Here is a 22,608-nt window from a genome sequence, read left to right on the forward strand (position 1 = left end):
ACAAGGAAAATCTGCAGTTAAGTTTCGTTTGTTTAAGTCGCCAGGGCTTCCGGGAAGCCTGCTGCCGCTGCTGAAAAAAATCCTAGAGAAAATCTATATACAAATTCATTTTCAGCACAGCAATCCTCTGCGTTGGTGTTATGCAAGACTTATAACAGTCAGACGTCACTCGTATGTTTTATATGCAAATGGAATGTAACACAAAATGCTTTACATATAGAAAAAAGTAAAATACAACAATTAAAAAACAGCAGAGTGTTTAAAATTGGTGTAACGAGTGCTCTCAGTTTAGTCTTAGTGGATACAGTTGAGTTTTAAAGCAGCTATGGTTGAGATGTTCTTGGGGATACCAGATAGCGGAGCATTATAATTCTCAATCCTGCAGGTACTAAAGACATGCATTAGTGTTTCTGTATTAGCCTGAGAGCGATGCAATGTTCTTCCAATGATACAACACATTCTTAGTTATGTTGCTAGTGTAGCAAAGATGACTCGAACATTGTTTACCTGTGGACATAGTTGCCTTCAGTTTAACACTGAATTTTTCTCTGAGTTTCAGTACCATGGGTCATTTGTTTCAATGATTTAGTGGAAATCTAGTAATTTAATGAAATATTTAAATTAAATGAAATCAACCCTCTCAAAAAGCTGAGTGAGAGTGTTTTCAAAGTTTTTAAGTTTCCCAAAGCAAGACCTAAAACTTAACAAATTGAATTTTTTCCCAGAATCAGTTTTTCTGACTGAGAGATACACAGTTATTGTATAGGGACACTGTACATCAGTGGATTATAATGCACTTAAGGCAAAATACAGGTAAATAAGGTAAACACATTCAACTAAGATAATAGGTATTTAAATGGAACTTCCCCAGTTGTTTACTTGCATTAGGACACTTGTTTCATTGTTTTGTTTTTTTGTGAAAATGCACAGCTTTGCATACATTTTCAGAACAGAAATCCAATGATATTCTTAGGTTTTGGAGGAGATTTTAGAATTCTCTATGTAACACTCAGAAAATACTGTCAGCAGTAATTAAATTTTGCCATATTTTTAAGAATAAAGTGTTTCATCAATCATGCAATGACTGAGATTTGCACAAATCTCTCAATAAAAATTTTCAGAACATAAATGAGAGTAAATCCGGAAAGTTTAGTGTATGTAAATTCCACTGAAGTGGAGATTTGTGGCTAAAATTCTATTTATTTATTTTTTATTGGAAACCACCATTTACTGGGGAAATAATTAACTGATAGATATCATCATGAAACTTCACCACTTAATTACTTACATTTGTGCATTGTACAGTGTGCACAAAGGACAAAAAACGAAAACCTAAAGGGTTAAATAAAACAAAAATATTTTATCTCATCATGCTTGTCAATAAATAAACCATGAATAGTTTTGATGTTGATGTTACTAAAAACCTCATGTGTGTATCTCCCTGTTCCTTCAGAAACTCTCAGTGAGTTTTTTTTTCTCCTCAGTGAGCACGAAACTATCAACCACTACTAATTTAATTAACACGGTCACCAGGGCAACGCTACAGTCGCAACTGGTCTCCCAGCAATCGTCCCATTCTAGAACGTTCCCACCGTCATCTGGGCGACTGTGCTCAGAATGTTAATGCCTCGCTGCAGCGCTGCCATGGCAACCAGAGGACTGCTTTCCAGCTCATGCCAAAAAGTGCGCGAGCAGAGCGGCGAGCGACTGCTGGAGGGGTTTTGTTTGCAGCACCGAGAGTTTGAGGAGGGGGGCTGGCCGTGTCATGACTGGTTTTCACAGGTGGTAAAATGTGCAGAGGTGCCAGACCTCCTCCCTGTCCTGCTGCTGCTATTTATACACCATCTGCACGTGCTCAAATTCAAGGTTGATGGAGAAATTGCATGGACCGGTATGGTCTGAATACAGGATGTTACATCACAGCCGGCAGAGAGGTTGCCCTCTTCTGGACCTGGATGGGTACTATATGTGTGTGTGGATGTGCATGTGTGTGAGCAGAGGGCCTGCAGGCTCAGCTCCTCTCCACCCATGAAGGGCAAATACCCTCACACACACATGCACCGACACACAGTTGGTGGCTCCGCAGCTCGGACAGGGAAGCCTCCTGCTGTAGAGGAAAGTCGGGGAGACTCAGCTCTGTGATTTCAGCAGGATGAACAGCAGGGAAGTCTGGAGAAGATGACACAGAATCTCCCTCTTTCTGCACTGGATGGTAGGGCCCAAACATTTACTACACTGATATGAATTAGAATTAGAATTAGAATGGCTTTATTGTCATCATACATGGTATGACATGCATTTAGGTAGATGCATGATATTAATGCTGTTTTATCCTTTAATTGTGTGAGATTTATGCATGTTTCCTGCTTCACTTCTAATGAGCTAGTGGTACTTTTATAAAATTAAAAATGTGTCCATTTAGGATCTCTGCTGTTGTTTTGACCATGTTTATACAGCCTTAAGGGTTGTTTTTTTACTCTTAAACTCTCCTCAGCGTACAACTTCATATGTCTTCCAGGAATCCAACACATATCCAACATCATTCCAGACTTCATCTGAGGAGATTTAGTCTTCGAGGTTTTCCAGATCTTTCCAGTTTAAGGTGACACAGCTGCAGGAACACCTCATAATCACCCTGTCATCAGCTAAGACTCTAAGCTGCTTGCATTGACACAAACACACACGTGACAGTGGCAAATCCTTTTCTCAGTATGTACTGTTGGAGGCAAATTATGCGTTTGATTTTAACTTGTACTTTAATGACTTAAGCATGACAAACTGTGGTTGGTGGAAACTCACTATAAACTATTTTAGTCACAGTGTGCTGATGAGACTGAGGTACAACAGAAACACTAAACGTGAGACTTGCCAACTTCCAACATCCAGTTAATTGTGTTGTCACACTGAAGCGCAGTGTTATAAAATTGCATACATAGTAGAGGTCTAACCTGCTGAGAAAAAAGCTTTTTAAGTCTTGTTTTGGGACAAAGTTTTATACATGCGTTTGTCATTATGATTAACAAAGCACATTAAGCTCTCTCACCATATGGGCTAATTTGTCAAGACTGTTGACTTCTTCATAGATTCTTTGATGGGCTTATTGCTCCTGTTAGACAAATTCTTATCAGTGCTGATTTTGTTATGTTATTGTAACCAATAGAGCCAATCACTGAAGCTACAAAATGTGAAACCAAGTTAGAATCAAATGCCGTTTCTGTCAGATGTTATCCTTTTCTGGAATATTGGCCTTTATGGCACACACAAATGCAAAAGCTACTAAAAAAAAGATCCATATGGTAAAAATGTATGTATGAGACTACCTTTGAAATATAACATTATAGTTTCTGGAAATGTGTGTCTTTAGCGTGTGGATACAATAAAACTACTACATCGGTGCCAACATGCATCCAAAAAAGTAATTTTTGTGTCTATAATAAGTCATATTTAAATAACAATAACTAGGCCATACTTTATGCCACCACTTTGCAAATCACCACACATCTTCTGGGTCAATATGTTACTGCAGGACTTTTTGTAACATAGTTGACAGGTATCATAGTTGACATTTTTGCTGTTTTCAGACCGAAAATCAACATGACCGCCTATAACCAAACACCACATGGCATTTTTACAGAAAGATTCTTCTAAAATATTATATATACACAACTGAGTAAAATTGAAATTGAAAGTAATTTCTAAAGATATTGTAGTAAACCTGTTGACATGCCATAAATCCACACTTGACTCACACACTACTTTATATTAAATAACTCAGAAAGCCTTGGAGTCTTGCCAGTCTTTTCTTCAGGAGGAAATGACATCTAGTGGAGCAGGTCATGTGATCTGGAATCAACACACTTCCTTGAGAGGTGTTTTTGTAATGGGTAATGTAGTTGAAAGTGATTTAAAATTTGATATATTGCCAAAAAATAAATGTCTGTCATAATTATCTCAACTTAATAAAAACAGCACAATCAAAACAGTTTTTGAATAAGCTCATTTTATTATTGTTTAACTAATTAGAAGGTGATTGTTATTAAATTTGGACGGTTATTTAGTTGATATTTTAGTGATATCCAGTCATGTTTTTTTATTAATAAATGATTGTTTTCATAATAAATAATTATTGAACTTGTAAAGACATGATCATAATGAACATAAAAAAAATTAGTTCTTTTACTTTTAATAAAAATGTATGCAAGATATATCCCATAGACTTCAAAATCTACATTTTGTTAACCATGCCTGTTTGAAATTTCAAACCTCTAGGCCTAACAATGTGGAGAAGAATACAGCCAATCTAACTACAAGTAACATGTCCATATTGACAAAAGTTTAACACAGTGTGGTCTTTTCTCCTTTAGGTCACCTGCACAGTTGTGTTGCTGTTCTGAGGCATCATGGGAAACATCCTCCAGTGCTGCCACACGCTGTCAGACTACTTCAGGTGTAAGGATGCACCGGCCCAGGGGGAGGCGGAAAGATCCCCTCTGCTGTCCAGCGACAAGAGCGAGTGCGAATCTCCGAGTCTGCCGGACGACTTGGAGGACGACCTGTTAACCGTCTCCACCGGCATCACCAACCCGGCCCTCGAGCCGGAGCACTTCCTGTTTCCTGACATCATCCTGAGCAGCAACCCGGGAGGCGAAGTGACTCTGGTGGAGCCGATGGTGTGTCTGCTGGTGTCCGAGGAGGACGAGGGAGCGGGTGAGGGGGTGAGGGTGGATGAGGACGGTCAGGAGAGGAGTGGGAGAGACAGGGGGTACTCTGAGGTGGAGACCCAGACTGAAGCTGAGACACAGATCGGTACCGGGGTGCAGACGCAGACCGAGTCGCAGGCAGAAGTTCAGACGCAAACAGAAATACTGGAGTGCAGTAATGAGACCGTGGAGAGAGAAGTAAACACACTAAGTGGCACTACAGAGGAGATAGATTACTGGGAAGAGCATGAAATACTCAAAGAGGTGGATGTGTTTTTGGAGGCGCAACTGTCACACGAGAGTAACGCAGAAGTCGACACTAAAGAAGAGAAAAAAACTGATTCTGGAACCGGCTCTGATGTGGATGTTTTGACAGAAAACACTTCAACAAAGCAAGTATTTCAAACAGAACTGAATACTGAGCTGATAAAGGAGATAAACACTGATGAGAAGAATGTCTTAAAGCTTCAACAGAGTGATGTTACCGCTCTGGAAAATACAGACTTCACCTGGACAGAGCAGCACAATTTGTTGACACACGACACTGAAAAGGATAAGAAACAAAATGAATCAGAGAGCTCCTCAGAGACTGAACACAAGGCCAGTAACATGCACGCTCCTGCGCAAAAGAAAACAAAACACAGCGATAACAACACGGAAATTGTGCACAACTTTGATCTCTCTGAGTGCAGGAATCAAGATGATGGACAGATGGGAGCAGTGACAGTGGAGTCACATCAGACTGTAAATGAAAAGGACGTTGATAATATCCACACAGAAGCAAACACGTCTGAGGACAACAAAGATCCCAGCTTGGTTAATGAAGGTTGCATTTACAAAAAGTCACAGCTGCCAAAGAAGGACGATGACAAGAAAACAGGTCTGCAGCACATTCTGGAGGCAGCTGTTCCACAGGTGGAGGATGAAGAAGGAGCTCAGATGAAGCAAATGACCTTGTTTTTAGTCGACAGATTGTTTCTGGCAGCACCGCATGTCAAAGGTGTGTGGATCTGTGTTTATCCTTGCTTGTTCTTTCGTTGTACTGTCACACTACAACACGCAGATTGTACAAACGATCAACGCAATATGGAAGATATTAAGTCAGAAAAGAAAGGCAAAATTAGTTTTTGATTTTAGCACTTTAGATAATCAAGATACACCCAATTAGCATGAAATGTTTCCATAGCGTTGGGTAACAGTACCTAAAAGTTTGAATACTGTTTTAAAGAAAATGTTTCAATCTAATGTTAAAAGAACCTAATAAAGATATATTAATCATTTCAGATAGTCATAGTAAAGACAGAGTATTAGCTGCAACATTCAAAGGATGTTTTGAGGATGCTGTCAGGGCCACAGATTGTGTTTATATGATAACAAAAAGAGAGATATTCACAAAGGAACACTCAATAAATCCATTTTTAAGGTGCTATCAAGGTCTCAAATTGCATTTTACATTTTAAATAAAACCTTGCTGTTACATGATATTTTAGCAAAGGTGCAAAATGTTCCTCACAATGTTCTTATGATATTTTGGGGATGTTGCTGAAGTAACACATTGCAGAGTAATCTTCAATAAAATGTTCCTACAATGTTCGACAGTGCAGCTTGACAACAAACAAGGAAATGTTCTCAATGCAACATTTGCAAAACATTTTAGTGATGTGAGGGTAAAAATGTTCAGTGATAGCCAGACCACCAAACATTTTTAAATTGTCTTTAAACATTTGTTATGCTACCTTTAAGACGAATTTTCCTGGAATCCAAAAAACCTCAAAAACCTGCTACCGGAAACATGATGAGGTCTTTGCAGAATGTTCTCAGGATATTTTAAGACCAAAATAGAATTGTTGCTGTTTTTTGCTTGTGTGTTTTCTGAAAAGAATGATGTAATTAAAAAAGAAAACTGGGTGTTGAAATGACAAACTGATGATGTAAAATGGAAAGCCAAATCAGAATTGTTGGAAAGAAAAAGGAAAAGGAAAAAGGATCCATCCATCCATTATCTATACACCGCTTAATCCTCACTAGGGTCACGGGGGGGGGGCTGGAGTCTATCCCAGCTGACTCAGGTGAAGGCAGGGGACACCCTAGACAGGTCACCAGTCTGTCCCAGGGCCACATACAAAGACAAACAAGCACTCTCACATTCACACCTACGGGCAATTTAGAATAATCAATTAACCTCAGCATATTTTTGGACTGTGGGAGGAAGCCGGAGTACCCGGAGAAAGGAAAAAGGATGGTAAAAAAAAATGGAATAACTAAAAGCTAACTTTATATCTGAATGCATTTTCATTTTCAATTTTTAAATGTGATTTACTTTCCTTTTCAGCTACACCTTTCAATACAAGCATTTAATTTGACCTTCATATCTTCTATTTAAGGTTTTAAAGTTGTATCTATTTATCTATCACCTGATTATCCTATACTGTAATATGATAACAGTGACTTATTTTCTCTTTAATGTCAAATCTGGGATAAACCAGCCTCTATACCCTGCAGTCACTTTTTACACCTTATTTTTTCTCTTCTGTCAGCAGTGCCTCCAAGTCAAACTGAAGAAAGCCCTGAGGATGATCCCTCACAGCGGCCTGATGATGACAACAAAAGCCAACAACTCCGAGACATAGTTGAGCTCCAAGAGACGGGTTTCACTGTCAGAATTCAGCCTCCTGCAACAGAAAGTTTTGAGCTTCAGGTTCTGCACAAATACTGTCATTATTTTCTTAAAGACCCCCCACTGTCATGTTACTCCAGTCCAGCTGTTTACCTCTCCTCCGCTCTCAGGTGTCCGGCCAGATGTTGGTGGCGGAGCTGCACCAGGTGTTGATGGATCATGAGGTCACCTGCCATCGCACATGTTTCTCCCTCCAGCTGGGAGGCATGGCGCTGGACGGCCTCACTGAGCTGCGCTCCATCCAGGGCATCCAGGACGGAGCGCTGATCAAGGTGGTGGAGGGTAACTGACTCTTACTTTGGTCTCTCCTTTTTAAGCTTTGTCTTTTAGTGATAATTATAATTCACATCAAATTCTGCAGAATAGTCAAACTGGGCAGTGCAAATATCAAGCTGTGAATATCTTGCATTGTCTCAGCACCCTGACAGACCAGTTATGCAAATGATAAACAAAATCTTAGAGGATACATGGCGTCCCCTAAATTATCAATTTCAATTATTGCCCTCAAGAAGACAGTACAGAGTTCCCTGTGTTAAAAAAAAGAAATGATTACAAAAAATATTCAGTAAGTTAAATGGGTAGCACATGCCAGTATTGCACTTAATTCTGTGTAACAATTGATTTACTTCTTTAACTGGTCTTAAGTTATTTTAAATTCTTAGTTATTTTTTATGATGTTGTTTTTACCTTTTGTTTTTATGGAAAGCTTCTAAAATGGTGGACATGGTTTTTATTTGATTGGTGTCTACTTTTATGAAAGAAGAAAAAGCTTTGTGTTCATCATTCACCTGTGTAAGACTGAATTAAACACTTTTATAAGCCTTGTTGATCTTGTTGCAGATTCTTACACGGTGCGTGATGCCCGTCTTCATCTCACACATGTCCGTGATCTTCTGAGGAGCCTCGACCCTGCAGACGCTTACAACGGACTGAACTGCAGCTCACTGTCTTACCTCACTTTTTACACCAGAGACAAAGGTAATGTTGCTGCCTCATGCCTCCTTGCATGAGACTTTAATCTAAACAATTTCCACTTACATATTCAACCCTTCAGACAGTGAAAGTGTGGGGAAGAGGAGAACTTCTGAAAAGGAGTCTGTTGACTGCAGCCCTCCAGATTACATCCTCCCTGGATGTAAAGACCGACTGCTGACTCCACTGCAGCCAGTCAGAGATGACTGGAAGGTGAGATCAGCTTTTGGAATTGCAAATGTGGCGGGTTAAATATGTTACATTCACTAATACAGCAATGGAATTACAGCCTTTACAGTGTCTGCGGGTCCTGACCATGAGCAGCTGGAATCCTCCTCCGGGAAACAGGAAGATGCACGGAGACTTAATGTACCTCAATGTCCTGACTATGGAAGACCGAGAGCTCAACATCACATCCTCTACACGGGGTTTCTACCTCAACCAGTGAGTGTCCAACTGAACAGACACTTGAGAGTTTGCTCAGTAGTGAAAACTGTAGAGTTTCATTCATCCTGACATGAAATGTTGTGCCAATGTGTCTCCGGTTCCCAGATGAGACTTTTCATATACTGAGAAAGATTAATTTTATAGATTGGCATACAAAATTCTGTGGAGACATGCAGGTTTGCAGAAATGTGGTACAGATATACCCCACAGGATAAATTTCAGTCACTGTGGCGATCTTTAATTTCTCATCTAACGCCATCATCAAGTTGCAGCTTGTCCATTATTCTGATTTATGACCAAATACCTGCAGAACTAATAACATCTCCATGTTTAGCTCAAGGCACCACAAGTGCTTAAATGCAGTCACAAAGCTGCTAGTGTGACTCAGTCTTGTTTTTCAATTTTAAGTCTCCTCTAAATGTTGTATTTTTTCCTCTCAGAGTAGCGTAGCGAAACCAACAAGTAACTACATTCAACTTGTGCTATTCTCTGACTGCTCCAGATCAACTGCCTTCAACTTCAACCCCAAACCTGCAGCTCCCAAAATCCTTTGTCACTCTCTGGTCGAGCTGCTGAGTCAAGTCAGCCCTGCTTTCAGGAAAAACTTCACTGCCCTCCAGAAGAAGAGGTGAGCAGATGAATGAAGTTACAAAATCAGAACAGTGCAACAACAGTTTACACCAAATTTGACCAGAACGTGAAACACAACAAACTTTTCTTTCTGCAATCCAGAGTTCAGCAGCACCCTTATGAGCGGATCGCAGCAGCTTTCCAGGTCTTCACCTGGGTCGCCCCTCATGGAGACCACAGCTTCGACTGTGTCAGAGCAGAGGAGACTCACACCAGTCGGATGGGCCAAGACGAACACACAGCTGGGCAGGTGGCACAAAATAAGAGAATCGGCATTGCAGTACAGTACAGGGCTCATGCACACACAAGTGAAGTTTCATTTTACATCTGAGGTGAACTAACAGTGATGATACTAATTTGATCTCAGAGTCGGGACTGGAATGAGGAGCTGCAGGGATGCAGGGAACTCCCCAGGAGCTGCCTTCAGGAGCGACTACACAGAGAAAGGAGCATATTCAAGGTGAGAACACGAGTTTCCTATTATCTTCTTCCAAAGTCTGTCCCTGATTAATATTCAGACAAGCAGACTTGTGATCATCACTGTAAAAGAGTCAAGGACTTAAAAGTGTCCTCCTACACTTGCTCTGTACTGTTCAGCTGTTTAATAAAACCAAATTATTCCTCCCTCGTCCTTCTCTGGGACTACGATGTGTTCCTCTTTATTAAAACCACACTTGTTCCGTCCATCCAGACCAACAGCGACTTTGTTGCTGCTGCAACTCGAGGTGCTGTGGCCGTTATTGACGGTAACGTCATGCCGTTAAACCCGGGGGAGTCGCCTCATATGCAGATGTTTGTGTGGAACAACCTCTTCTTCAGCCTGGGGTTTGATATTTCTGAGCACTACCGACCACTAGGGGGCAACACTGCTGCTCACGCTGCTGCCATCTGTGACCTGAGAGGAGCACAGGTACAGATCCAGACTGGTAGTTCATTTACTCTCTCATCTGAGCTGTTAAGAGCTTGTTAAAAAAAAAAAAAAAAAAGTAGGGTCAATATATAATTGAGGAACTTTTGAAGTCCATGGGATATATGTTCCATACATTTTAATTAAAAGTTAAAAAAAAAAAAGTTTTTTATGTTCATCATGATCATGTCTTTACAAATTCCACAATTATTTATTATGGAAACAATCACTTATTAATAAAAAATGATTGGATATCACTAAAATGTCAACTAAATAACTGTCTGAATTTAATAACAACCACCTTCTAATTAGCTAAACAATAATAAAATGAGATTATTCAAAAATTGTTTTGATTGTGTTCTTTTTATTAAGTTGAGATAATCATGGCAGATATTTCTTTTATGACAATATATCAAATTTTACATGGAAAATAACAAATTGTATCTGTATCCGAGAAATCACTTTCAACTAAGTTACCCATTACAAAAACACCTCTCAAGGAAGTGTGTTAATTCCAGATCACATGACCTGCTCCACATGATGTAATTTCTTCCTGAAGAAAAGACTGGCAAGACTCCAAGGCTTTCTGACTTATTTAGTATAAAGTAGTGTGTGAGTCAAGCATGGATTTATGGCATGTCAACAGGTTTACTACAATATCTTTAGAAATTACTTTCAATTTCAATTTTACTCAATTGTATGAATAATATTTTAGAAGAATCTTTCTGTAAAAATGCCATGTGGTGTTTGGCTGTAGGCGGTCATGTTGATTTTCAGTCTGAAAACAGCAAAAATGTCAACTATGATACCTGTCAACTATGTTACAAAAAGTCCCACAATTATATATTGACCCAGTATAAATTTGAATAATTCAGTAAAGGTGTAATTATGTGGCTAATAAGGGAATCATAGTCTATCCTGCTCATGCATGAGCTACTTAACCTAATTGAATCCCTTCCCACACTATCAGAATATCCACAGAAATGCTTTTCTATTTTTACAGTCAGAATAAAAACAAGTTGCTTTGCTGCAGGCGTATGCATCTGTGGACGTAGAAGGCCTTCACACACTAGGGACAGCGGTGGTGGATTATCGTGGTATCCGTGTTATTGCTCAGACTATTGTTCCTGGGATTCTGGAGAAAAACCACGAGCAGAATGTAGTCTATGGCTCTAATGACAATGGGAAAACTGTTTTTTCACACCCAAGGTAAAAAAAATTAGGTATTTTAATCTCAATCAAATCCAGTCCAGATGTGTCTTTATCTTCTCAACATTTCTTCTGCTGACCAGAGGTGTGTTTCATGGCAGGTTTCTGGAGCTTCTGGATAAAACCAGCAAACCACTGAGGGTCCAGCGTCACCAGGTGCTGGACCACAACAACACCCCAGTGGAGCTCTGCTCTGGCATGGAGACCATCGGCATTCTGGGCAATGATGGACGAGCTTACATCTTGGACCTCCTGCGCACATTCCCAACAGATCTTAACTTCCAGTTCTCAGAGAAAGAGGAGACGAGGGAGGACGTGCCGATGGAGTGTCAGAGCTTTGGTTTTCCACGGCTACATCATCACAGCTTGGCCAGTCTGAGACCAGAGCTGGTAGAGGCCTTCGTCCAGCACAGGTGAGGAGGAGGAGACACAAATTCAGCCAATATGTATCTAAAAAACAGCAGGATGAACTAAGCTTTGATCATGAGGTACTTTGTTCATGTTATGTTGTGTTTTGGGCTACAGGTATGAGATTTTTGTGAAGATGGTGTCCCAGGAGCTCAGTCAACCAGAAGAACAGGATAAAACCACAGAGCAGATTGAAGAGCCAGTTTGTGAGCTGACAACCGGAGACGCAGCTGCAGCTGCTGTCGACATGGGTGAATAAGACCACATAAATAAAGCAAGATGAAAAAACAAAACATAACTATTGATAAGCCAAGAGATATTGGGTCATTGCAAAAAGAAGAAAATAGACTAGGCTGCACACTAAGTGAGAAGATATTAAATTAGATGTTAAAGTATAAGACATGTATATGGGATCACTGGCGTTACTTCTTCACCTTCCTTGGAAACAACAGATCATAGTTGTTCTTTACCTTTGGGTCACATCTCATGATCTTCATCAGCAGATGGAGCTTTCTCAGTTTTTGTGAAATTAGAAAGGTTCAAATATTTGTTTTTCTGACCACTTTGAGGAAATTCCTAGTGATGAAATATGACTTATACATTTACTCAAGTGCTTTACAATTTAAAGACTCTACTGTATTTACTGTATTTGTCCACTGCGCTGCTACATAATACATTTACACTGTGTCTCTTATTTACAGGCTGCACTCATTGCTTGCGGCCATTCATGCCTACTGAAACAGACAGATATTAAATATCCGAAAAAAAAGCAAAAACAGTATGTACCAAAAAAATGTGTAAAATCATGACAATTTGATTGTGACAGAACTGAATCTGCTATATAATCACAACGCTTTTCATGGTTCCAGTATATTTGCGTAAAACACTATTTGTACAGAAGTAAGATTTGGATGCAATGTTTATTTTTCTCCCTTTATTTAAGAGATTCTGAGTATTTCCTCTTTCAGCAGTCATTTCTGGCCTTGAAAACATTAACAAAGCATTCTCCTAGTGCAGCTGTAAATGAACATTAAGCCCAGCATAGTAAATACACTAAATAGATTGCTGGTAACTTGAAGTAATTACTATAGTAAACACGACTGATTAATGTACACTACACTTAATAGGTCTGAAAAATGTGCATATATCCATTGTTAACTAATGACTTGAGTGCATTAATATTTTGCATTTCCAGAATCTCATAGAAGAAATGTGATCCTGAAAGCCTGTAAAGCTGTTGGATCAATGAGCGACTCCTGCTTCGACATCCGCTTCAATCGAAATATTTGCTCTCCAGGTACAGAATGCAGTTGTGCTCACAAAGTTGTGCACATATATGCTGTGTAAAGTTTTTTTTTTTTTAACATAAACTGAGTTTTTGCTGCAGGTGTGCGTTTCACCTCTGAGTATGTTGAGGAGGTTCAGAGGCAGAGACGATTATTATGGGATGCAGCTGCTTTTCTGCTGTCTGATCAGATTCCAGCTGTGGTGAGTTATATGTGAATTAATTATGTTCATGTTTTATCATGCCCACGAAGTTTACTTTGATGTGTGTTTGTGTGTGTGCTGTTTGCGTGGAAGCTGAGGGACTGTCTGGACCACACAGCAGTACCGATGGATGGAGCCACTCTGACCTCAGTGCTGCACCAGCGAGGTGTGAATGTACGATATCTGGGCACATTACTGAGGGAGCTGGACAAGCTGGAGGAGAGAGAGAGACTCAGACACATACAGGTACCTAACATTGTTAACATCAATCACATGAAGGGAAAATCATCAGAGCAAGTCATCTGATGTACATATAAGTGTGGCCTGACACTGTCTGTTACGCTGATTGGGCTCATAAAATACTTTATACCTTCTTCTTCATCTTCTTCTGCTGCTTCTGCTTCTACGTATATAAACAATTCAAAAAAGGTCTAAAATCAAAAGTTTAAGTTCTTCAAACCTCTGAGTTTTTAGGTTCTTTGTAATTTATTAATTTATATTATGCAAAGTTCTTGTGTAGATCAGCATGTTATGATGATCAATGTCCTGTAATAAAACACAGATAAACTGCAAGTAATTTTGAGGTGAATACAACAGCTTTACAGTGAAAAACATCTCCACAATCTAGCACAGGCGTGATGACCAATTGCATAATTGTTGTCCCATCTTCAAGAGAAACGATAAGAGAACTATGTCATACTTTAACTCATCCTCTTTTGCATTTATAAAATACACTAATGTACTTTTAAATTGATAAGGGGGCTTCAAGTGTTTTATTTATTTTATTTTGTCAACAAAAGTATATTTATAGTAGGCATCTGTAATAAGGTTATCCTCAATTAATTACACGGTTTAACATATTGATAGTCATATTTAATATCTCATAAATGCACAAATCCATACATAAATAATTCACAGGTGGACTTAATAAATGTATTAAACCAATAATTAACATTTCATATTCACTTAGAATATGCATTAATATCTTTCAAACTACGACTGTGTTTTATTCCATCGTCAGTCATTACATATTTATACACAAAATCTTGAAAGCTGCACAGGACTTTGTTCTCAAAAAATATTAACAAAAACTTAACACTGTTGATGAGGTTCCCTGTGACACTGCATTGATTCAGTAAAACAGCAGGACATTCGGCCACTGCTGAAAAAAAATGACATCTATGAAAAAAAATCTATTAAAATGTAAAACATCAACACATTCTTTTACTCCACTTCAATGCAATTTACTGACTGCGATCAGCAAATCATGTTCACCCTGATGATATATGAATTTCTTTGCATGTATAATTCATCAGTGTGATAATGTATAACAGATATGCCCGAAATCCATGTAAGCTTAATGAGATGAACTGGGATTAGATATACAGCACATTAGTATAGTTTGAGACAGATTCCTACTGTGGAATATTAATATATTTCAGTCTTTTACACCAGTGGTCATTATGTAGAAGATGGTCATGACCAAGAACTCAGCACAAATATTAAACCTTGTACGTGTGGGATTAGCAGGTCAAAAATATTTTATATTTTATATGATATTTTCTTGTCTCTTGGTTATTGTTAAAAGGCAAGCAGCTGCTTACAGAGAGTTTACCGTAATCTAGAAAGGATCAAACAAAGCTGTGAGGAAGTGTCCTCATGTTGCACCGCACAGAAATAAATTTACATTAAGCTGAAACTTCAGGTCCAAATCAAAAATGACCCTCAAATTTCTGACAGTTGTTATTGGCAAGTTAAAGATAAAAAACATCTCAAAATTAATATCATCAGAACACCAACCAACTACAGGAATCAGCAGAGTTGACAGGAAGATATAGATCTGTGCCATCTGTGATAAAAAAAAAAAAGAAAGAACTGTTTGCTGTGTCCTATAATTTTGGGACAAAAGGAAAGAATACATTCATAGATGAATATTGGTATTGGTTGTAAACAACAGAGCAGGAATTAACAACAAAGGAATCCAGACTCAAGTCTTCTTTTTCACTTTTTCCATCAATCATATAATGAAATTGTGTTTTTTTTTTCTAAAGAAAATGCGTGCTCAAGTTGTCATTCTCATCTTACACACTAGCACAATCTACTAAAACTGTATATTCCACCACAGTTGAAAATAAGATCATGTAATATTAGGAACAATTTAAAAAAAAAAAAAAAAACAACATACAAACAATAATCAAAAAGAAAGCACTGAAATAAAGAACACATCACAACACACTCTAAAACTGATAAAAATTACAAAAAAAATACTAATAGTAATAAAGCATCAAAAAAAAGCAAGCTGGGACAAGATTTTCTTCGTTTAAAATGCAAGTTTGCCATTAACTGATTACATTTTCTCCCACAGAGAATCTCTGTCAGTGAAGTCATCATCAGAAGTGCCAAACACATCTTCAGGACCTTTCTACAGGTGCTCAAATGCAGGAAAATATTAAAATATAGCACTTTCCCATTGAATGTTAATTCTGTAATATTCATTTTATTCTTATTTTCTCCCAGAATGTAGAACCTGCAGCTTTCTCTGCAGCTGTCAGTCACTTCCTGAACTGCCTCCTGAGTTCATCCTCCAGTTTTCCAGACTCCTGCTCAGACGAGCTGCTCTCTCGCCGCAGGAGCCGCCGCCGTCGGAGTCACGGGAGTCGAGTCACGTCGCTGACAGACAGCGTTTGGGCTCGACTCACCTCCGCTGAGCTGTGGGGCAAAATCAGGGCTGAGGCTCGAGATTATTACCACTACACAGTTGACAGGTGTGTGTGTGTGTGTGTGTGTGTGTGTGTGTGTGTGTGTGTGTGTGTGTGTGTGTGTGTGTGTGTGTGTGTGTGTGTGTGTGTGTGTGTGTGTGTGTGTGTGTGTGTGTCTCTGTGTGTGTGTGTGAGTTCATGGATTCATGCAGCAGGATTTCACTGTTATTCTCTGTGTCCAGTGAAAGTATAGATGAAGCAATAGAAAAGCACAACCTGCAGAGGATCTCCCTGTTGAGAGAGATGGCCATCAAGACGGGCATCCAGGTCAGACATCTACCAGGCTTCTCTTCAGCCTCTGAAATCAAATTAATTCTGTCTGTCTTAACACTGCTGTAGGCAAGAAAGCTTTGCTGAAATCACAACTTTTGTATCATTAAAAGTCATACCTGGGGCTGCTCACACGTAACAACTTAAATACTGTTTATTTGGAACATTTCTCAACTCAAAGTGAGAAAAAAAAAGATTCCAAATTTGACAGTCACTTAATGGAAATGGTTTAACCTGCTGCAAAAATAAAAATTTTCCACCATTTTCACATCTTGCAGAAGCCAAGATGAGATTTTAACTTTTCTGGCCACACATCTATCATAAACTGTCACACAGGAAAAATAAAATAAACTAATTTTTTATGCTTAATATGACATAAGTCTGTGGCCATAACATCACACTTACATTTATCAAACAAACAGAGGAGTATAGAAGTAAAATTTAAGAATAATCCTAAAGTCATTGCTTTTTAAAGCTCTTTTATTTATGTGTAATCTTTAAATCTCCATCAAAAATGTAATAAAATATATTTCTAATGTATAACGTGGTGAAATGATGGTCTTGTAAATGAGTTGCATCACAAAAATCACATACGAAAGATAACTTAGTGCCACTCTGGAAAGTGTAGACAGCGAAGATGATTAGACAGTGACTACAAATTCAAACAAAACCAAAGTTATTCTTGTTCCCATTGCAGCTCTATTCATTGGCAAATGGTTAAAAAGTGCTGTAACTTCCTAATAAACATTCAAATTGACTAATTGTAGAAAGAGTTCCACCCTGTTAAACCAGTTATACTGACAATGACACACCTGGTTTATGCTGCATCTGTTCTGCCTCATGTCTTCGTTCATTCTGAGTGTGATGAAGGCACGATGGTGTTGACATGTCCGTCTGTTGCTCCTACTAAAAATATTTTGTTCTTATGTAGTTATACTGATTCAGCTTATTCATTATCATCACACTGAAAAGAAAATGCAAGAAAAATGTTTAAAAATGTTCCTAAATTTGTAAATAGAAGTAAAAATGAAGGATTTTCACTTCAGTACAACATTTTCCTCATAGCAGTTTTATACCTCCAGGTCCTGGCTACACAGGCTGAGGGTGAACATTATGCTTCAGGATTTCTTGGTGGGTGAAGTGAAACGTGTCCTTAAAAGCTGAAATCAACCAGAGCTGTGACATGAGGCAGCCAAAGTGCAGAGTTTTCTTGTGCGGCTTTAAAATGCAGCTGCTCCTGTTCTTCCTTTTCTCTGTATTCAGGTGCAGTTGAGGGAGTTTGCGTTCGAGTCCCGACACAGGCCAGTGTTTGGTGAGGAAGATGTCATCAACATGTTCCCTGTGGTCAAACATCTCAAACTTACATCAACAGATGCCACACGGCTCGTACAGCAAGCACAGCTGGCAGTACAGCAGGGTGAGAGACAAAAACACAGAACAAACACTTACAGAGCTATAAAATACAGTGTATGTGTTAACATTTAGTGCAGCATGGAGGCTACCTGTAAGTAGCTCATATGGAAAAATGTCTACACTGCTGATGTGCTTTTAAGCTCATCACGTCCTCCTCAGCCACACAGGCACTGTCTTACAAAAAATGTTTCCCTGCAGTTTCCTATTATTCAGCTTTTATCACCCGATACACACTTGGCAAAAATATCAGAGCTAAAAAGGTCACACGTCTAATAGCACTGTCATATTTTGGATGTACCAAGTAAATTTAACAATATGCAAGTGGTTTCAGTGGTTTTAGAACACTGTTGCTAGGCAACAACAGCATAAGTGGATATTGTATTGTTCTCAGCTATGAATCATTTGGTGTTTTTGCATTTTAATATCATGTTTAGGGAGGAAATGAAATATTTTTTTTAATATAACTTCCTCAGATGTGAAGGAAGTTGAAACGAACAATACTTACATGCACATTTAAAAAGTTTTTGTTGTCTCTCATTGTTCCTGCTGTCTATAAAGGCCACAAAGAGAACTTCTTACAAAGCTTTTTACAGTCAGTGATGCAGAGCGACCTCCATAGTTCTCATTCTGTTTAAGAATACAGTTCATTCTTGGATTAGAGCAAAGTCAGAAAAATCAAGCAGTTAAATTGAAACGTTGCAGACCTTGAAGCACAATGGGGCGATTTTGCACTGAAAAGACTAAACCTTGGAAAATATCAGCTGAAAAAGGCAATATTAGTTGTCAAGTGAACAGCAGCTTTTCACATCAGGAAAGGTTGTCAATGTTGTTTCCCATCACTTATATTAAAATAGTTTTAAGAAGCCATCTCTTTGTAGCCCAGAGGGAACCATTACTCTCTGAATCAAGCATTGTAATCTATATATGGACAAATGCATGTAATATTATGATGCACTTAAAAATGTAAACCTTTGCCAGACATGTTCGGTTGTTTTCCTGTGTACAAAGAAATCACATACAAGAAATATCACCACTGTAGCATTTAACACAAAGTGTGACATTGCAGCCTCAAACCAACTCTCTGACAGTACATTCCTGATTAGTGTTTTATATTTACTTTCAGGGCTTCTCAAAGACGGCTATGAATTGATTAGCCAGGCCCTGACTCTGTTCAGCAGCGTATGTGGAGTCCTGCACGAGGACGTGTGCATGTGCCTGCGTCTCCTAGGACGTCTCAGCTACATCCTGGGGGAAAATGCAGATGTAAATATGGATTGTAATTTCATTTCTACTGTGATGTTTTACTTACATTTTGGTCAATATATAATTGTGGGACTTTTTGTAACATAGTTGACAGGTATCATAGTTGACATTTTTGCTGTTTTCAGGCCTAAAATCAACATGGCCACCTATAACCAAACACCACATGGCATTTTTACAGAAAGATTCTTCTAAATATTATATATACAATTGAGTCAATTTGAAATTGAAAGTTATTTATAAAAATATTGTAGTAAACCTGTTGACATGCCATAAATCCACACTTGACTTTACTTTTAATAAAAATGTATCTAAGATACATCCCATGGACTTCAAAAGTCCCTCAATTATATATTAACCGGTTTAACCTTGGCTCCAGATTTGCAAACCGTCACCCACATTTCTGGTTTTATTTAATGACATAATATAAATGCTGAACTGCACTATGATGCAAACTGACATAAGCCATAACATAATGTTTCTGTTATTTTGTCCATGTATCGCAGGCCCTCAGCCACCAGGAAAAGGCAGTTATGAGCAGTGAGAGGATACAAGGTGTCGACCATCCACAGACCATACAAGACTACGTGAGTTCCTTCATCAGTCCACAAACAACTTCTTGGACCGTGACATGTTAATCCTGTTGTTTAACAATATATTTAACTAAAATTATTTGTTGGTGTTGTTATGTGTAAGTATTTTCCTATCTGTGATTCAGACTTATCTGGCTCTGTACTGCTTTGCTGGAGGCCAACACTCGACCTCCCTGCAGCTTCTGTACCGTGCTCGGTACCTCAGCCTGCTGGTCAGCGGAGACGACCATCCACAAGTCGCATTGCTGGATGTAAGGGCACCTGCAAAGTGCTGCTTTTGTTCTTTCTACTGTGTATAGCAGGAACATCTCTGTGTAGTTTACAACATTCTTTAATCAGGACTTTGTGGTAATTCGAGCAAAGTTAAAATAATGCACAATAAAGGTCAAATCTTTGTATAAAAACCAAACAAATCAGGAGAGAACTTTCAGTAGATGATTTTTTTTTATTGTTCAAACTCTGCCTCCCAACCTCCATGTACTCTGCCATTATTTTTAGTGATTAAAAACAAGGCAATTACAACACAATGCAATCGGTGCAATTACTGGCAAATGCAAAGAAAACCAGGAAGAAAACATTCCTCTCAAGTACTGTTGGAGAAATTTTTTAGCACTCGTGGAAAAAATCCTGAGAAAAGGTTTTTTTTTATTTATTTACTTTTACAAATATAGAATAAAAAGTTGAAGTTGAAGTTGAAACTGCAAATGCAAATACAGAACAGCAAACAGTGAATGCACAACCCTGAGAAACAAATGTTGGTATTTCAGTGGCTAGTCCTCACTTTTATTTGTGCTAATAGACATAGTTGAGTCTTGATCATGTGTTGGAAATCCTCTGTTAATGTCACTGTTGTGCTCCACTATATTAGAGCATGCTGGGTCTGGTTCTACATGGACTGATGGAGTATGAGCTTTCCCTGAAGTTCCTACAGAATGCCTTAATTTTAACCTCAAAATACCACAGTGCCACATCCCTGAAGCATGCACACAGGTGTGTAGGACAGTTTGTATTCATGTTCATCTGTTTTCTCAACTCTCTTCTTATCAGAATCAGGCAAACAGACAACCTAAGAAAAGATTGCTGCCATCTTCCTGTTTATTATTCTCTTATTTCATAAACGCCTCTCTCCATGCCTCTTTTCTGTGCAGTCATCATCTGCTCGCCACTGTGTACGAGAGCAAAGGAGAGTTTCGTTCAGCTCTGCAACACGAGAAAGAGGCTTATTCAATCTATAAGAGCCAGGTGTGCTTTAAGATGCTAAAACAGCTACTTTATGTTTACACTTTACGCTGACAATTTTAACTGACAGGCTTCACTGTCGCACACATGAAGGTTGGCGAGAACCACGACAATACGAAGGAAAGCTCGGAGTACCTGAAGAGCCTCACTCAGCAGGCTGTGATCCTTCAGAAAGCCATCAACCATATCTACAGTAACACACCCAGTGCCTGTATCCCGCCTCCAAAGGTCTGTACAGTTTTGTCAGCATGTGAACAACAGCATGCAAGCAAGAATATAATCACTTGTGGGCCCACATTTGCATATGCTTGTCTGTTTTTCTTTTCAGTTTTCCACGCCAAGCCTTCCCGCAATCTTACAGCAACTCAACCTGACATGTGGAATTATTCTCATCCCCCTCAGGTGAACATTAAAAGAGTCCCTGTTACAGAATTTAAAAGTAATCGCAAATTATTCTGATAAAAAATGAACATGCCCTACTTTGTGTCTTCCTTTCTAGCGCAAAAGAAATTGCAGACCTGAGGACTGCGTTGAAAGAAAAGGGAAAAGCTCAAGTGGAAGAGCTGGAAAACCAATTATTAAAGCAAAAAGGCTTGACAGCTGCTCACAATAGACAACAGTACTGAAGTGTGGATTAAAAAGACAGCTGGACACCCCAGCATTCTGTAAAAATGACCATGGACAATGTGCAACAATGGCAAATGAAAGCCTGGAAAATCATTGGATGTGTAGGTTAACAGGTGCAGCCGTCCTCTTTTAAGAAGTTTGTTCTGCTGCTGGACACTGAAGAGAGCCTCATCTACACCGTGATATAGCTTTTGCTGCAATATACATGATGTATGAATAAACTCTGAAGGCATGAACTATGATGGCGAATGTAAATGCATAAACGCTAAATTAAATCAATGATTGTACTACTACATGAAAGGACCAAGCACAGTATGTTTCAGACTGCTTATGTGTACCGAGAAAAATATAGCATCAATGTGCTAAATTTCTAGGATTCTTAAATAATGTACTGTCATCTTGCAATTCCATGTATGTCCACAAGGTCTCACACTTGTGCCATGAACATTTCTCAGCGCAGGCTAGATGATTTATCTCTGCCTGGATATTAAAATAAGTTCTGTTTTTAATGTGTACTCATAGCCATTTGTAATTGAATGTCATTAATGGTGAGGTGGCGGTACAGAAATGGTATGCATATAATGTTTTCATTCTCAAAGAGCAAGTCAGATTAGTCGAGTCTAAGTGAAAATGAAAACATTGGATTTTGAATTTGTGTTAAGTGACATTATGTAGAGTTGATCCACAAGCAGCAGAATTTCATGAGCTATTACCTCAAATAACCATTGATTCCATGTATAGCTTAAAGCTGTGAATAGGAAAATGCCCCGATATATTCAGTGTGAAAATATTATAGGCTTTGTTATAGTCAGTTTTTTTGTTTTTGTAGTCGTCATCTATGGAGCAGCTGCTTGAATTGTCCTCTTCTTTTCCAGCTGCTCACTTGTATATAATTCACAATGTTAAAATATAAAACTTGGCTGCACAGAATAATAAAAATAACGTCAGGAACTTCTATTTTTTGGTGTATTTTTCCTTTAATAATAAGCGCGCCCGCCGTGCACGATGC

At 38.8% G+C, this 22,608-nt stretch overlaps 1 protein-coding gene across 3 annotated transcripts; it reads left to right on the forward strand.

The window, feature by feature from the left end:
* The first annotated feature begins 1,631 nt into the window (after positions 1-1,631).
* Positions 1,632-22,556, forward strand: LOC111580867 (clustered mitochondria protein homolog). Of its 3 annotated transcripts, none has more exons than XM_023288782.3 (30): positions 1,643-2,212; positions 2,519-2,602; positions 4,365-5,700; positions 7,238-7,398; positions 7,488-7,659; positions 8,218-8,355; positions 8,432-8,562; positions 8,639-8,793; positions 9,299-9,424; positions 9,529-9,676; positions 9,794-9,886; positions 10,118-10,336; positions 11,367-11,542; positions 11,644-11,955; positions 12,068-12,201; positions 13,146-13,247; positions 13,338-13,438; positions 13,532-13,684; positions 15,804-15,866; positions 15,956-16,203; positions 16,380-16,464; positions 17,731-17,884; positions 19,004-19,143; positions 19,647-19,727; positions 19,859-19,984; positions 20,602-20,723; positions 20,882-20,975; positions 21,066-21,200; positions 21,301-21,374; positions 21,472-22,556. In XM_023288782.3, the coding sequence occupies exons 3-30, from the start codon at positions 4,401-4,403 to the stop codon at positions 21,596-21,598; spliced, it is 5,070 nt and encodes a 1,689-aa protein (XP_023144550.3). In that variant the 5' UTR covers positions 1,643-2,212; positions 2,519-2,602; positions 4,365-4,400; the 3' UTR covers positions 21,599-22,556. The 3 variants fall into 3 exon arrangements, 2 of the variants coding, with proteins under 2 accessions (XP_023144550.3, XP_035812469.2); XM_035956576.2 differs by having other exon boundaries at positions 7,241-7,398; XR_008603829.1 differs by lacking the exons at positions 19,647-19,727; positions 19,859-19,984; positions 20,602-20,723; ... (2 more) ...; positions 21,301-21,374; positions 21,472-22,556 and adding an exon at positions 17,550-17,598 and having other exon boundaries at positions 1,632-2,212; positions 19,004-19,142.
* Positions 22,557-22,608: the final 52 nt, after the last annotated feature.

This window comes from Amphiprion ocellaris, chromosome 14 (assembly GCF_022539595.1).
Source record: "Amphiprion ocellaris isolate individual 3 ecotype Okinawa chromosome 14, ASM2253959v1, whole genome shotgun sequence".
Classification (NCBI taxonomy): Eukaryota; Metazoa; Chordata; class Actinopteri; family Pomacentridae; genus Amphiprion; species Amphiprion ocellaris.